General features: G+C 45.1%; 1 protein-coding gene across 12 annotated transcripts in view; it reads left to right on the top strand.

Moving 5' to 3' along the window:
- The window catches only part of auts2a (activator of transcription and developmental regulator AUTS2 a), a 274,712-nt gene that overhangs the window by 237,958 nt on the left and 21,887 nt on the right, over positions 1-14,867 (top strand). For all 12 annotated transcript variants that reach the window (XM_053847999.1, XM_053847997.1, XM_053847994.1 and 9 more), the window contains one exon: positions 12,211-12,259. In XM_053847999.1, coding sequence (XP_053703974.1) covers positions 12,211-12,259 — 49 coding nt within the window. The remainder of the gene's footprint in view (positions 1-12,210; positions 12,260-14,867) is intronic.

Here is a 14,867-nt window from a genome sequence, read left to right as displayed (position 1 = left end):
CTTGTCAACAGACACCGCCCCCCCACCCCAGTAGCACTTTCGTGGCCCTCAGTCATTGGCCCGCTACTAGCTCCATATGCGGGTCACTTTGTGAAAGTGGAAACCAGGGATATGAGCTAAAGACATTGTCCTTAGTACAGGAAGTAGATAACAGCTGGATAGAGTCCAATAACAGGCAGAGGATTCTAACAAAAAGTATTAGCTAACCAATATCAATTCTGAAGGCCTTCTTTGTCCTTTGATGCCAAGTGAATCTTTAAGCTACAACCACTGTAGCAACAAAATTCATTGGCCCAATATGTATTGTAGCGAAGGCAGTGCTTCACCAGAAAAAAATGGTCTGGGTGTAGCCACGTTGTGGCACTCCTTAAGGACCTGCTCTTAAAATACAACTGCACTTGTAGTTTCACATGTACCTTACAGTACATCACGTGATCATGGTCACATTAGGTACTATCTATACCAAGTCAGCAAGATCAGTGAGCGTTTATACGGTACTTATCACCCTCACACTTCCTCATCTTAGCCCCTACCTATTTGAACCTCAACAAGTGCTGCAGGAGGGGAAACGTTTCATTCAATTGACGCTTCATGTGTCCACATGCAAGGTTGTTTTCTCTGTCAATGCTGAACGCTAAAGTCATTAGGGCTGCAACAACTAGTCAACTAGTCGTGACGCCATCATTCCCTTAGCTCAATCTGCAGTAAGAGGAGAAATGGCGGCGGCTACAAGCCGACCCTTAGCATTGACACCATTTTACAAAGGACACATCAAAGGACACATAGATTTCACACCATATTTTGAGGAATTAAAATCCTAATATACATTTACAATTCAAAATGTAACATTAAGCAAGCATTTCTAACAATTTACGTTCTAGTTCATTCATGTTTATTTAGATTCTATTCTTGTTTGTTGTAACCCGACCACAAATAACAACAGCCCAAGCTGTCATTATGTTCCACCTTGAGTGAGAATGTGTTGCTAGCTGCGGAACTTGGTTGTTCAAACAACACAGGAAACTCTTTCTTGGGGCTCTTTGTCATTCACCTGCTGGTGTTGGTCGTTTTATTGTTTTGTCGCAATTCGTTGGACACTGCGATGTTGTTATAATAATGTGCCTATTTTTTCTCTTCTTATGGGTAAGACTTTGATACAACATCGGTATGGATGCAACACTCCCCATGAGCACATGCTTGATCCCCGACAAGCCATACTCCTCATGCTGTGTTCAGATAAGATTATTTAATGGTCGAAAAAGAACGGTCTCTGGAGAGAGCAATGACCCAGAGAGCAGCTACTGAGCTCAAAGACGTTGAAGAAACTCTCAGCGTTAAACATGGCTGTGGCTGTTCTTGTGACAAACCCCACATCAGAGGTTGAAGCTTCTCCTTTGTGTAGCTCGCACACAGCCCCCAGCAAAGATTACACAGTGGAAAAAAAAACACAATCTTATTTAGTTACCCCGTCAAAAAGAAGCCCCTTCAATGACCAGCAGGGGCTTGCAGTGTAGGGAGAAGCAAAGACAGATTAAACTGGAATGTTAAAAAAGGAAAGACTGGGACCTCCCTGCTGTCTGTCACCCTGCTGGCTTTTGATGTCCGTGGCTCTTGTTTTGTCCCCCTCGAGAGCCTATCATCAGACCCCCACTCTGAAGCTGTTGAGTGCACTGAGAGCCTCGGAGAGCTTGTTTGAGAGGAGTGACGGGAGGGGGGCTGTGGTGGGATGACTAGGACTGTCTCTTATGATGCCTGACAGAATGGTCTTGACAAAGCGTTCCAGAGGCCTAATCCTTCTGAGCATACTGCTCCAGCAGCGTGAATTGCTTGGGGGGGTCTGCGAAGGGTCAGACAGGTTTTAATACAACTGATTTCCTCAGTGCTTTCCTGTAGTCATTCCTTTTAGAGAGACCCAGCAGGCTGTTTGTCTCCCCTCCTTTTCTTCCCAGCTACCTCCCTGTTTGGCTCCTTCTCCGTCTCGACGCTCCCTCTTCTTTCCCCCGTTTTGTTTTCTTCTCCGCTCTATTCCTCACTTTCTCTTCCTTTATCTCCCGACTCCCCTCGTCTCTCTTCTCCCTGTGCGCTGCTGTGTGAAAAGAAACAAAAAGGAAAAATATTATCCCTGCCGGCACAGTTGGTTAGCATGAAGTCGGGGCCTCGCGGGGGGGTTCTAACACCACGCTTCTGTCGCGGTAGACGTCTGCTGGGGCTCTGCAAACATAAAGACATGCAGATTAGCTGGAGGAATTAAAGCGGTGGGCTTGCCATGTTTTCCACCGCTCGTCTGATAAGGTCTCAAATGTGAATGAGAAATTGCGGTCCGTCAAATCCATTTTTCTCGCTGAGAATCAACGTGATGAGGATGCAACTTATGAAAGACTTCTGACCATAGACAAATCGAGTCAGCAGTCACAAAACCATGTTCCCTGGAACACTGAGCGGTTTGTGTCTCCCACCTCATGGCCCAAGTGTACTGTCCTCACGGGGGTCGTACGAACCAGGGATTCTCAACCATAGGGGCCAACCGAGCACCTAGTAGAGGGCCACTAAAAGTTTTGAGGGCCCCGAGACGCTCGGCTTTAATTCACTTGCCGCATATGGTGCCAGTAGTGTGTCATTATATTGACTTGACAGCTGCAAATTTGTGGTAGTTACCATGTATGTAACCATGTAACCATGTATGGAGAAGAAAAAAGATTTTTTAAAAGGTGATGCCACCTCAACAAGAGTAAAAACTGTTCATGAAAGCACCTGTTGAAGTTTTTAAAATTAATTGAAAAAGTTTATGATGATATTTTCAATTACACTTTTACTTCTTTAGAGTTTATTTTGAAAATAAAATATATTATTTCTTTTCATGATATTTTGACAATGTCATTATATTAATTTTATTCAGAATTTTATTCATGACTTACAAGTTGTCTTACAATACATTTGATGAATATGACTTGCTCCTGGTTCTGCTGCTGGTTGGACTTTTCGATGACAAACATCTTTGCGCTGATCACATGGCTTCATGTCATTTCACAAGGTTTTGGTTTGTAGCTTAAATATGGTTGTTGAACATAAATTAAATTAAGAGTAATGAATCACTTCTATTGCTTGAAGGTCCATTTGTTCTGGAAAAGAGATCAAAAAGGTTGACTGCTATAAACAAACACCCAGTCGTGTTTGAGTTGCTTATTTAGTGTTTCTTTGTGCAATGGTTTGTTGTGCAAATAGACAGCCTGCGACTCATATTGTACTGCGACAGTTGATGCTGTTATAGTAGGCAACAGTTTCAATGAAATCTGCGATTGTATATCATTTACCCACATTGTAAGTACACAACAAGAACCAACTCATGAAGTCGGTAGCAACAAGTTTCCTTCCAAACACAACCACTCCTTTTTTACAAGCCAAGCACTTAGTGGATGAGGGCCAGATTATATTAAGGATTATTATTATAGCTAAATGTGACTGAACAGAAAGCCCATACTCTTCATTAAAAGGTAGCTGTAGTGCTGTTTGCAGTCCTCTGTTAAATGCTGGTGGTAACTCCCAGTGCTGTCTTGGCTCATGATGTAAATGCTGAGCGACTGAGGTTTTGTAAAAGACGGCGTCGCGGACAAGGGAGTCAGTTCCCTCGCATGCGTGGATTAGCCATTATACTGCCACTAAAATGAATATGTTGATGATAAATCATGTCTGACATAGATCACATGTAATTTGAGGCGGACAATTCGTATGCCGCTTTCCGCTTGCGAGGGGCAGAGTTGATAGACCGCTCCGAAATGACCTCCGACAGCCTGCATTCCAAGTCAATGTCTGTAATTTTGGCAAAGGGTTCTTCCATTTCTCCTGTGATTTGGGAGAGTGTGTAGTGAAGGGGGTGGCGGGGGGTGGGGGGGTGAAGTGCAAGCAAACCATTTGAGGAAGGTTAAACCAATTTTCCTGTCTGCATTGTTTTCCAGAGCCACTCCTGTGGCAGCCCCATTACAATGACCACCACCAGTGAATCGGGTTTGCTCTCGCTGACATGCCGCTTCTTTCTGTGCCCACAATGTCGACTGGATCCGATTATTGCCTACTAGATCCAGATAATGTCTGCCATTGATCAGGCCATTTATCTTGAACTCACACGGCCCTGGCCGGCTTTCAAAGACCGCTAGCAGATAAGCAGATAACATAGTCTCTGCAGGCTTTTAACAACCGGAATACTGTTTCACCGCTTCCTCGGCTGACATATGAGTTGAGTTTCATATCTCTGCTCTCAGGAAGCTTGAGCCCAGCACAAAGGATTTGCTTTTAGAGGATTCAGCCGCTGATATCGGATACATTTTCATCCATGTCCATCAATCTTCCAAACCATTCCCAGAATGCCAATCGCATCCCGAGTGCTGTTTATGTGAGGAAATGCATGACATGGCCAACTGCATATCTCAGGACTTTCATCTCCTTTGTCCTCTGCCAGTGTATTGATGTAGACAATGCACTCATCTTTTGCAAAGGTTTATTTGTTTTTCTCCGCTTCTGGCAAGGCACAGCGTCCCACTTTAGTTTTTAATGAAGTGGCCGTCTTAATGTGTGTGTGTTGGCGTGTCCCTCCCACATGCATAATGGCAATGAGTGACACAATAATTTATGTCTGGCTTCCCGTCGGAGGAATTGAGAAGAAAGGGCCTGTCAGTGCTGCTTGTCGGGAGGAGTACAGATTAGAGCTAGTCGTCATTGACAAGCCGGAGCAGGCGTCGCGAGATAAGGTGCAGCGGAACGACTGCGAAAATAAGTGAGTAACTCTGCAGAAAGCCTATGTAGTGTTCGATCCCGTTCACAGTGCTGTGGGGAATATTAAAAAGTCATTTCTCCACAGCACATGGAGAATGCCGGGAGTTAATCCGGTTTTCCCTTATGTCTGTCACCTACATCCATAATGAACGGTTTTGCTGATGCGTTTTGTCAGTACAGTATAGTATAGTACAACACTACGCCAGTTCTGTGCAGCTGTACATTCAACTTTGATGTTGCAATGTCGAACTAGCAAAACTGTTAACTAGTCCTTTTATGTGACCGCAAGAGCAAGATACATTTCACACTTGTCATACTGCGTTTGAGAAGCATGCCTGTCAACTCATACGTTTTCCCTGTATTCTATACGATTTTTTACTATTTCAAATCATGTACGCCGTATAACAGCTTTTATACAGGGGGAAAATCGACGATATCGACTCGCCTATTTCGGATCCAAAACGGATCGTCTCGTCTCGCTGGTAGCTGACGACGGTCGGCGCATCGTACTCGCAAAAGTTATCCTCAATCGCGCATTTATTTTTCTCGTTGCTTTCGGCTTTGACGATAGGAGTGCTGCGCGTTGCACTGCGGCCCACATCCGTTGTTTTGAATTGTGTTGCAAGAGGAATCATTCAGAGAAAAATCATAGAAGTGAGTGTGGAAGAATTGGAATTACCACCAAGTGAGAAGAGAAGCGTACAAGGAAGAATTATTTATTGTCCGATAAGTTGACCGATCCTCATAGGAATCAGACTCACTAATAGCCTCCGCACCAGATGTGGGCCGGATCTGCCGGATGGATATCCATCGTGGAGTCGGCTGCTGTCTGGAATCAGTCTGTCATATCGCGCCCAGATCCGTTTTGGAACCAATCCGTAACTGCCGTCTGTTTTCACGCAACCTGGCTCGGATCCGGAACCAATCCCATAGTACATCCGGGCCAGATACATAATATCTATCAGGGATGGGTTCTTCCCGCTGACCCTTGCAGCCATTTTCACTAGTAAGTTGACCGGAACGCGCCTCTAAACCACGCCCCCTTTCTCTCTCTGGTTAAAAATCTCTCGAACAAGGAGAAATTTCCAAATGTTGGCAAAATATACAATATAATTTAAGACTATAATAGAGTTATTAGTCAAAGACAACTCCCCCTTTCATTTTAGAATGAACATGCACTGCAGCAACATACATTAGGAAGGTAAAAGTGTGCATTTCTTTACCATTTGAATTGATGACAAGGGACATTGAAGAGGATTTAGTGACCTTGTCTTTCAGTCATCTCATTGGACATGAATGTTTTTTGAGATGACAAATCACGGCGGTGGCATTTTCAAGATCAATAACAAGTTAAATGTCTTTTTTTATGAAGTTGCCTGAAATTCTGTTATTACTTTCCAGCATTCTTTGACTAAACAACTTCCTGAAATCCATCATTGTATCATAAAGTGGAGATAAAGGTGGCGCAATAGATGGCAGACCAACAAGCGCTTACAGTGCATGAAGAGGAAATCTGGAGGTGCCATTCCTCCACGGTTTATTACACGGACTTCTATCACCTTTTGTCTAGCTCAGGGCTTATTTGATCTTATATCAGTGTCATCGAGAGGTGAAATAGTCTCTGAGCACCTGAAATAACGGCCGCTCACATCAGATGGAACTCTGCTCAGCGTCATTAAAATGGTTCACTTTCCATTTCCTGCCCTCCACATCCACCGCTGGCTTCACCAGTGGCTCATAACCACAAGCCTTTGTGAAGCACAGACGGAGCTCCGAGTCAACACGCAGACGTAAGAAGAGCTTTTAGCGTATTACATGGACGGCACTCGTGTTTCACTTATCGGGAATATTTATAAAGAGGGCAGATTTGGCGTAATGGCAGGGAGGCTCATAAAGTCGAGCCTGTCCCTGGTGATTGTAATCTAGGAGAGAGTTCCTGTTTCCAGGGGAAGCAAACTTCCATCTGGTTTCTTTGAAGTGGGGAATCGTCGTCCACAAAAAGGAATAAAAGATGACAAAATGTCAGTGTGAAGCTGATGGTCTGTAGACAGAGTTACGTGCCCAGACGGCGATTACTGAGGAACAACGTCCAGACGCGGCGTTTGATCTCAGCGCTTCATTCCTTCTCTCGCACACATGATGTTTTTGTCCATGTGAAACTGTGTGGCGCTCATGTTCCACGGTGCGCCCTCGACTCCCTCACTACGAGAAATAATACAATGTGAAAGCACTGGCTGACTGTTACGCTGTAATCAAAGACTCGCGGCTCTTTCCAAATCTTATAACAACCATTTAAAATGAGGAACAGCAGTTGGTCCAGAGCTGCTCCGCCACAGCCTGGCAGCCATTTTCTGCCGGTGGTATAAATGTGTACCTTCAAGCCAGCCGTGTCATGCAATTGAAGCCGAACCAAGATAAGCTCTTGACGTCTTATTGCAGCTCCGCGCTTCATGATGTCATCGCCTGTTTGGAAGTGATTTATTGCTTTTACGACCATCGCAGCTATTTTCTTCGCTGTAGAAACAACAGGCAATGATTCCGCGTTCATAAACAACACAAGATTTTCACAGGGAAAAAAAGTTCAGGTAGGAAAACCTCTCCATCAAGTGACTCCCACATGCGAGTGAGTTTATTGGTGAAGAGAAGCAGTGCTGCAAAATTATGCACTCACCCAAGAACAGCACACTAGAAAGAGTGAATGTGAGCTCTGATTCACTGCGGTGGGAAATAAGTGCGGACAATGACAAGGAGTTGAGGAAAGGAATGTGCTCTGCCAAAGATATATTTGTTCACAGAAAAGCAATGTTGTAAACTAGACAAAGCACTCAGCGGCCGCAGACCCCTGCCAAGCAGCAACCCAATGCATTGAGTTTATCTGTGTATTTCCATAGTTTGCCATTTGAAGCAGTCAAAATGAAATAAGCTCAAAAAATTAAAACAATACAAATGCTGAAATTAATACAAAACTGTACAAAATGTAAAGAAAAATGTAGCTAAGATCAGTATGTTCTATATAAAACAACTTATATATACATATAAAAACATGTATGTAACATCCAACTTACGACCAGGATCGGTTCCGACCAACCGGTCGTAAGTCAGATTGGACACAAGTGGAATGCCATTCAAAATAGCTGACGCAAGGGTTATAGGTGCTACTGTAGTGGTCGTACGTGTTGCCGGGCTGCTATGCACCATGGTGGCAGACATTGAATACAAAAGGAAAAAAAGAACATCTGCTGGCCGTGGTCGTAAATACGGGTGGACGTAACTAGAGCAGGTCATAAGTCGGATATATATATATATATATATATATATATATATATATATATATATATATCTTCAGATGCAAATGTCACCTTTATTTCTGCTGCTCCCGGAAGACTACCAAAATATAGTCATCTGTCCCTTGCCTCATATCCTGAATGTCTTATTGAGATCCATCCATTGGGTTTTTGTGTTATTTTGGTGGAGGTAGTACCAAAACATCCTTCCAGTTGTTCTGCTTTCACCTGTCGTGCAACTTTAATAGCAGACTGAAGGAGAGTAAGTGGCAGATTGGGTCGCCCTACTGGTAGCGTTGACACCTTGTTTCACCCTTCCTAGAGGTGTGCCCAGGCTCTTACTGAGATTGGATTACAGACTAACACCAGCTGTAATCCCTGCAGGTGCAGGGCGAAGCAACTGACCAGCGCTCTCTTGGTTTGCTTGCCGAATGAATGTCGATAGAAAAGTAGCGTGAGTTGGTTTCAGTCGATCCAGTCCATGTGTTGAGACACTGTCTCTGATCTTTATCACATAAGTGAATGACCAGCCTGCAGCTGCCCATTACTTTGACTCGACGGATGCGACCCCAGGGCCTCCTGCTGCACCCAGCTCACAGCACACACAAACCATTGTGTTTGTTTATTCAATTTGTCAAATTAATTGTCGACATCAGCCGCTGCATTTTTGGCGTGGTCATCAGGTCTGGTTATCTAATTTGAACTTTAACCAGCCGTCTGAGGCCGGCGGCTCCCCTCCCGCCACATTCTTCTCCCACGCCGACACCCACTCTCGCCAAGCTTGTCGCATGTGGACAGATTATGGTCTCCTGCATCACAAACTGTGATCAGCTGACCGCCATCTGGAAGTGTGTTCTTGCTTTGACTCTAATCTGTTCTGCTGTTTTGTTTCCTTCCCATGATGTCACGTTTGCGTGGTCAGTTTCAGCCACCCGGCCCGCACTTTCCCTGTCACAGCATGAGGGATTATAATCTGGGTTCTAACCTCGGTTGTGTGCTGCGGGGCTGCTTAAACTGAGCTGGCATGAGACGGGAGGGTGAGTAGCAACACCCTATTGTACCTTCACTGACCTCCCTGCCACTGAGTTAATGCTCATTAGACCATTTGAAAGCGTTTGCACTTTTAAGAGGATTTTCCTGGAAACCCCAGTGTTGGATCAGGATTCACCCACTCTGTGCCAAAATTGTGTGGAATTTCCTAACTGGCAAGCTGAGAGCATGGGCCGTCTCCTCCAATAGGTAAAGGATGTAGCTTCCTTCTGCCAAAACTGAACTTCTGTTGAGTGCTATTTGACTTTTATGCTACAGCTGAAACACTTACAAACTGAGTTGTTTAAGTGTTTGAGCGATAATTGTGTGTGAATAGGAACACGTCCGTCTGGTCAAGTCGGAGTCCGCCTTGTAAAATGTGTCCATGTTGCCTCCTCCCGATGACATTTTTCCCTTACTTGCAAAATTATATTTCACATTAGCGTCATAACACATTTGTACCTGCAAAAAATATTAACCTGGTGAAGTAGCCCATGCCATGGTTGCGCTGTCCTGGGCTCCTCTGACGGGATTCATTCCAGAAGCAGAACAATAGACAGTTCTTGAGTGGAGTTGCTATCACCATGTGGAAGTCTGTACTTAGTCACCCACTGGGCGGGACGTTACCTGATGCCAAGTGTGCCACTAAATATATGGACCAGTTTCATCCAGTATGTCTGGAGAGAGGTTGTGCTATGTGCCGACATTAGAACGTGTTGACCAGCTGCCAAAGTGAAGACATCATACGGATCATTTCAGCCTCCCATCTCTTCACAGATTTTCCATATTTATTCAAAACAATATTTTGCGACCCAAGAGTGTTGTTGTTTTTCACCTTTGGCTTACTAAATTATCAGATCATTTTGGGTTTTTTTTGTTGTTGTTGTTGTTGTTGTTGTACACGCCAGATTGGTGCAAATGTGTCTCAAAGATACATGTGAGGTTGTGATTTAATGAAATAAAAATGCTATTTTGTCAAAGCAGACCTGCGCTTTGGCCAATGATCCACTGGTGGTGTGCCTTGGATTTGTTTTTAAAAGTGTGTCGTGACTCAAAAAAGGTTGAAAAACACTGGCTTTACTTCAGAAGCAGAATCAGTTCAACAATATACAAGCAATTCTTCTCCGGCTGATGGTGACCCTTCAGGCGTTTGCAATGTTTGGGATGTTTAGACAGTAAAGAATATGTGAAATAGAGGATATATACATTTCATATGTATAATGTGTATATACTGTCCTGTTGCAGTTTGTCTCTGTGAAAGTCCCCCATGGAAATGAACATAGCTTTGTATGAGTCAGCACTCCATCAATGAGCTGAGCCAGTCGTGATGTTGGCGTGTTCCCTCACTGGTCTGCAGTCGCACCATAAGTGTGAAACTCAGGGCATGTTTTTAATTCTTGACAGCGTGGCCTTTTCACTGCAGCTGTCCTCAGCACTTTGAATCTATACAAACCACTGCAGAGTCCTTCGAGGGCTTCACTTTCGCCGGTGGTATATCTGGATGAATATGAGCCCTTCGATGGAATAAACCTGTCAGGTGTGCAGCGGGCAGACGGCTGGACCCTTGCTGGTCTGGTGGGGTCACCGATCTGACAAGGCGGGCCTGGAGAGAGCTGCGGCTGAATGACCTCAAGTGCTTTTTATATTGGCGCTGACCTCCCTCCAGGCCAGTGGAGTGGGAGTCCATCCAAATGGCTGACAGCGCGCGCTCATAAAGGAGCGTTCTGTTGTTCCGTCCCCTCGTCGTGGCAGCGGAGAATTCATTAGTGTCTGACATCATCTCGCTCTCCGCACAAACCGAGTCGCCTCTTCTTTGCGCGCGTTTTGACGCTGTCAGCGTGAGCGCCAATCTTCTTCGGAAGCAGGATAACACGGGTCCTTTGAGGACTGAGGTTGGATCAAGTCCGCCTGGAAATCAGGAAGTGGGTGGACCCCACGCTGAAGCCGCCGCCGCCGCCGCTGCGCTCAGACGCGCAGTCTCTGGATGAATGGCAGACTGTCGGCTGCGCACGAGCGGATGGGCACAGCTTCTGCGGTGCCACCGTCTCACCGAGCTCTGCAGCTGAACACACACACCGAAAGCGGACATATATGTTGTGATTTTTCCTCGTATTCACCTCGCTCCTCTGGTGGTTTCAGCCACATCCCTCGTCTCTTTGGGCGCTTTGTTGGAATTCCTCTCCGCACGCAGCGACTCTCGTCCGGACCGGTTTGTTTCCCCGCGCGGATGTTTCCGACAGGAGAATAATACCTCGACAGAACCTGGATACGCTCGATCATCCCGCTGGCTGCTTTGGCACAGACGGGTGTTTGGTCTCTTTGTCGAGTGGCCGCGGATTGTTTCTTGGGAAAGCGTCTTCCTCTGCTCCCCGCATGGCTCTTCTCCTTCCACACGGAGTGGACGTCGCTCATTCTTCTTCTCCTTCTTCTCCTGTGGATTATATTTTTGGAGGAGCAGCATGTGAAACCATATTGCGAAAAAAGCGATTGTAAATCACTGTTATCCTGAGGCTCGGAAGGTATGAACCGCAGCACATTCGTGCGTTTTTGATGCTGAATCTGTCGTTTTATTGATTATTCCGCGTTCATTTATTTCACCAAGCCGATTTAGCGACAGTAGATTCTCGTTTATAGCTCAACTGTCAGTGGACGGTTATTCATATTTATTTTATTTTAATCTTTAGGAATCACTTCATAGGAAATTATTGTATATTGAAGAATATATATTTTAAAGATCGATTTATTTTCATCCGCCCTGTGAATTCAATCATCATTTAGCATTTGCTTAACTTACATAAACGTTGTCTTATTTTAGAGATATGTGTGCAGATTGGTTTTGAAGCGAAGGCGCTCTCTTGTGTTGCTGGAAAGGAGGAGCGCGCGTCATGAACCAACAGTGCCATCATGCGGACTGCAGCCTCACACTTTCCCTCTCTGGCTCCGGCTCCCTTCAGTTGAACCGTAAATTCGTGTAGTGTTTGTTGAGCTTAGCGTTGGAATACAAAGCAAATACAGGTTGACTTTTTTTTAAATATGTAAAGGGATTTACTGACACCCTGAGACGAAGGAACATCTTGAGCTCAAGTTCCAAAAAGTGGTGTTTGACTGCCTGTTCTTTCTCTCTCTTCAGGTCTCTGATGCTGGCTCTGAGAAATTCTTCAGCACTGCTGCATCTAAAGGTAAACACCATTTCCATCTTTTGTTGATGCCCAGCCATTAAGTGGCCGAAGAGTGCTGTGTGTTGTGCGGCGCTCTGATGTCACAAGAAATATCTGTTGAAAGGAGAGCGGTGAGAGAGGTGGTAGTTCCTCCTGCGGGGATGAAGTGAGGGCCGGAGAGGCATCTGTTTATGGCCCCAGTGTGCTAACACCGCATGTGACCTCATTATCAAGTCACTAATTTGCTGTTAAAAGCAGATCCATTTTCTCCAGCTCAGGCATAATGGAGGCGCTCTGCGTGAAAGGACATTCCTGTGTAATGGGGGGGAGTTACCAGGCAGGGAAGGAGCGCCGCTTGAATACAGGTTACGACCCCATCAGGGCTGTGGCAGAATCCGGGCCGACTTATGGCGCGTTATACGGCGGCGTGCGGCCCCCTCCGTCTTCCTCCGCGTTACCCGGCGCTTTCCTCTTTGTGGAGGCTGGAAGACATTCCCCGCATTCTGCCCTTGCTCTCCTCTGAGCCTTGATTTGTGGTGTCCATTGGGCTTGCTCAAAGCACATGCTTGACAGGGAGGTTCCCTTTTTCAAAGTGGACTGGTTTGGTTCCCCTGAAAGGATTAAGGCCCCCTTTGTGCAGCCTAAATCAACAGTGATCCGCCCTCCTTCCCCTTCAATGAAAGGAGCCGACCGGGGGAAACAGTACACAAAATCTCTGCATCATGATCGTCCACTTTCCTGGCCCCCCATTTCCATTCAAACGTCTCTTTTACTTCCAGCCCCTCCTCCTCTCTTGCTGTATGCAAACCCACAGAGGACTAAAGGGATGCAGGTGCAGCCAGAGCGCTGGCATTTTCATGGAGGGCGCTGTTAGGATGAAAAGAGTCTGGAGAGTTTTTGTTGTTGTGGATTAGCAGCTCTCTAATGCAACAAAATCCCCAGGCTTTTCTAAAATAAACAGGGAGAGCAGCTAGTTATTCAGATCATTGTTTGTTTAGGAGCAGGTGCCTTGTCTTTGTTTAGCATCACCTTGATGGTGCGTGGAATTGGTGTCAAACGCAATGCAAAACGCTGTTTAAACGTACTTTATTTCTGCCAAAAAAAGGTGACTGACAATCTCAATATTTAATTTTCAAACACAGATTTTTATTTTGTATAGAATCGTAATAATGACCTGCATCAACATCTGGTTTCATACTATAAACCCAGCAAATAAATGTTTCACAAAGGAGGGGAGTAATAGTTTCTTGACCTAACAGGTGGATTTATATGTAGAAGAAGAGGAAGCGTTGAGAAAGGCATTGCAGCTCCTCTGCAGCTTTGGTAATGACTGGCTGCCTTATTTTCTCTGCAGCGAGACGGAGCCTTGGGCAAACCTCTGCTCGCTTTGAAGGCTTTGCTTCTTGCTCCTCATCTTTTAATCTCACTGCTTTCTCACCTACTCAATAATAACAGTGTATTTTTCATGCAGCCTCAAAAGCCAATGTTTTTTTCTGTTTTCTTTTTTGCCCCGTGGCTTACACTGCGCTGCAAAGAGCAAATCCCCCTGATGAGAGCGAGTGGCTTCCAGGACGTTGATCTGTTTTGTTGTTTTCGCCTCGTGCTCGTGTCAGCTCCCCCCTGTTCACCCTCAGGCTGTCGGTGTCAGCCCCTGCATACTTGTCTAATGTGGAGCTTAGCGTCGCCGCCTCGCTCCCTGCACTTCACCCTGGATTCTCCTGGAATGGATTTCATTAACTAAGAGTCATTAAACGCTGGCTCTCATTACCATGGCTGTGAGTGGAGCTGCAGGTGACAGCCGGCTAACCAGACTCATTTAACTCAGCAGGAGAGCGAGCACTCGCCAAAAACCACTTTTCATAAAGTCTGGGACATTTGTTAATGGACTGGAAATTGGTTCTGTGCTTGGTGTTAGAGGAGTGGTGATGACAAGAGAGAGCTGGATGACAGTGTTGTAGCCTGTCATCGCCACTGCTGTTTGTGCCGTGTCCTGCCTGTCATTTCACAACACCCCCACACTCATCTCGCATCATTGTAAAACAGCTGTGTTTTTTTCCTTTGATAAATACATTTTAAAAGTTGTTTTTCTCTTTTACACATCGTCTCCACTGAGCTTGTCTTATTCATATTCATGCTATTTCTTCTCCCAACTGTCTCATAGCTGAAGGCTGAAGGTTACTTTCTCACTTTTGGCTGCTTTATTGAGGCAATAGAAGTTTCAGTCTGGTTGTCGAAGTTGCTATTTAGACAGTTGTTACTTTGTACTTCCGTGTTTGAATTGTTGTCTTTCTTCTCCTTTGACGACTGAGTTTTTGTTTGTTTACTGAGTTTGTGCCTGTTTACCCTTTCTTCTTGAACCAGCCAAAGTGTCTTTGTGCATTTGTTTTATTAGCAGTATCAGTATCTTGTTTACGCCCTTTGTCTCATAAACACCTCGGTTATATCTGAGAATTGTGCTCTTTATTTTCACAACTCATACTGTGAACAGTTGTGCTGTCCCTTCTTTATATATTCTGTCGAAAGAGTGTTTAAACACAGCAATGCAGTGTCAACTTCAGAATGTTTTTCTCATTTTTTTTCAATACAAACTCAATTGAATGAAAACTACAAGTCATACTAGTTAAAGATC

The sequence above is a fragment of the Synchiropus splendidus genome, chromosome 17 (assembly GCF_027744825.2).
Source record: "Synchiropus splendidus isolate RoL2022-P1 chromosome 17, RoL_Sspl_1.0, whole genome shotgun sequence".
Taxonomy (NCBI): Eukaryota; Metazoa; Chordata; class Actinopteri; order Syngnathiformes; family Callionymidae; genus Synchiropus; species Synchiropus splendidus.
The sequence above is the reverse complement of the archived record's forward strand: the minus strand, read 5'-3'. Positions and strand labels throughout refer to the sequence as shown.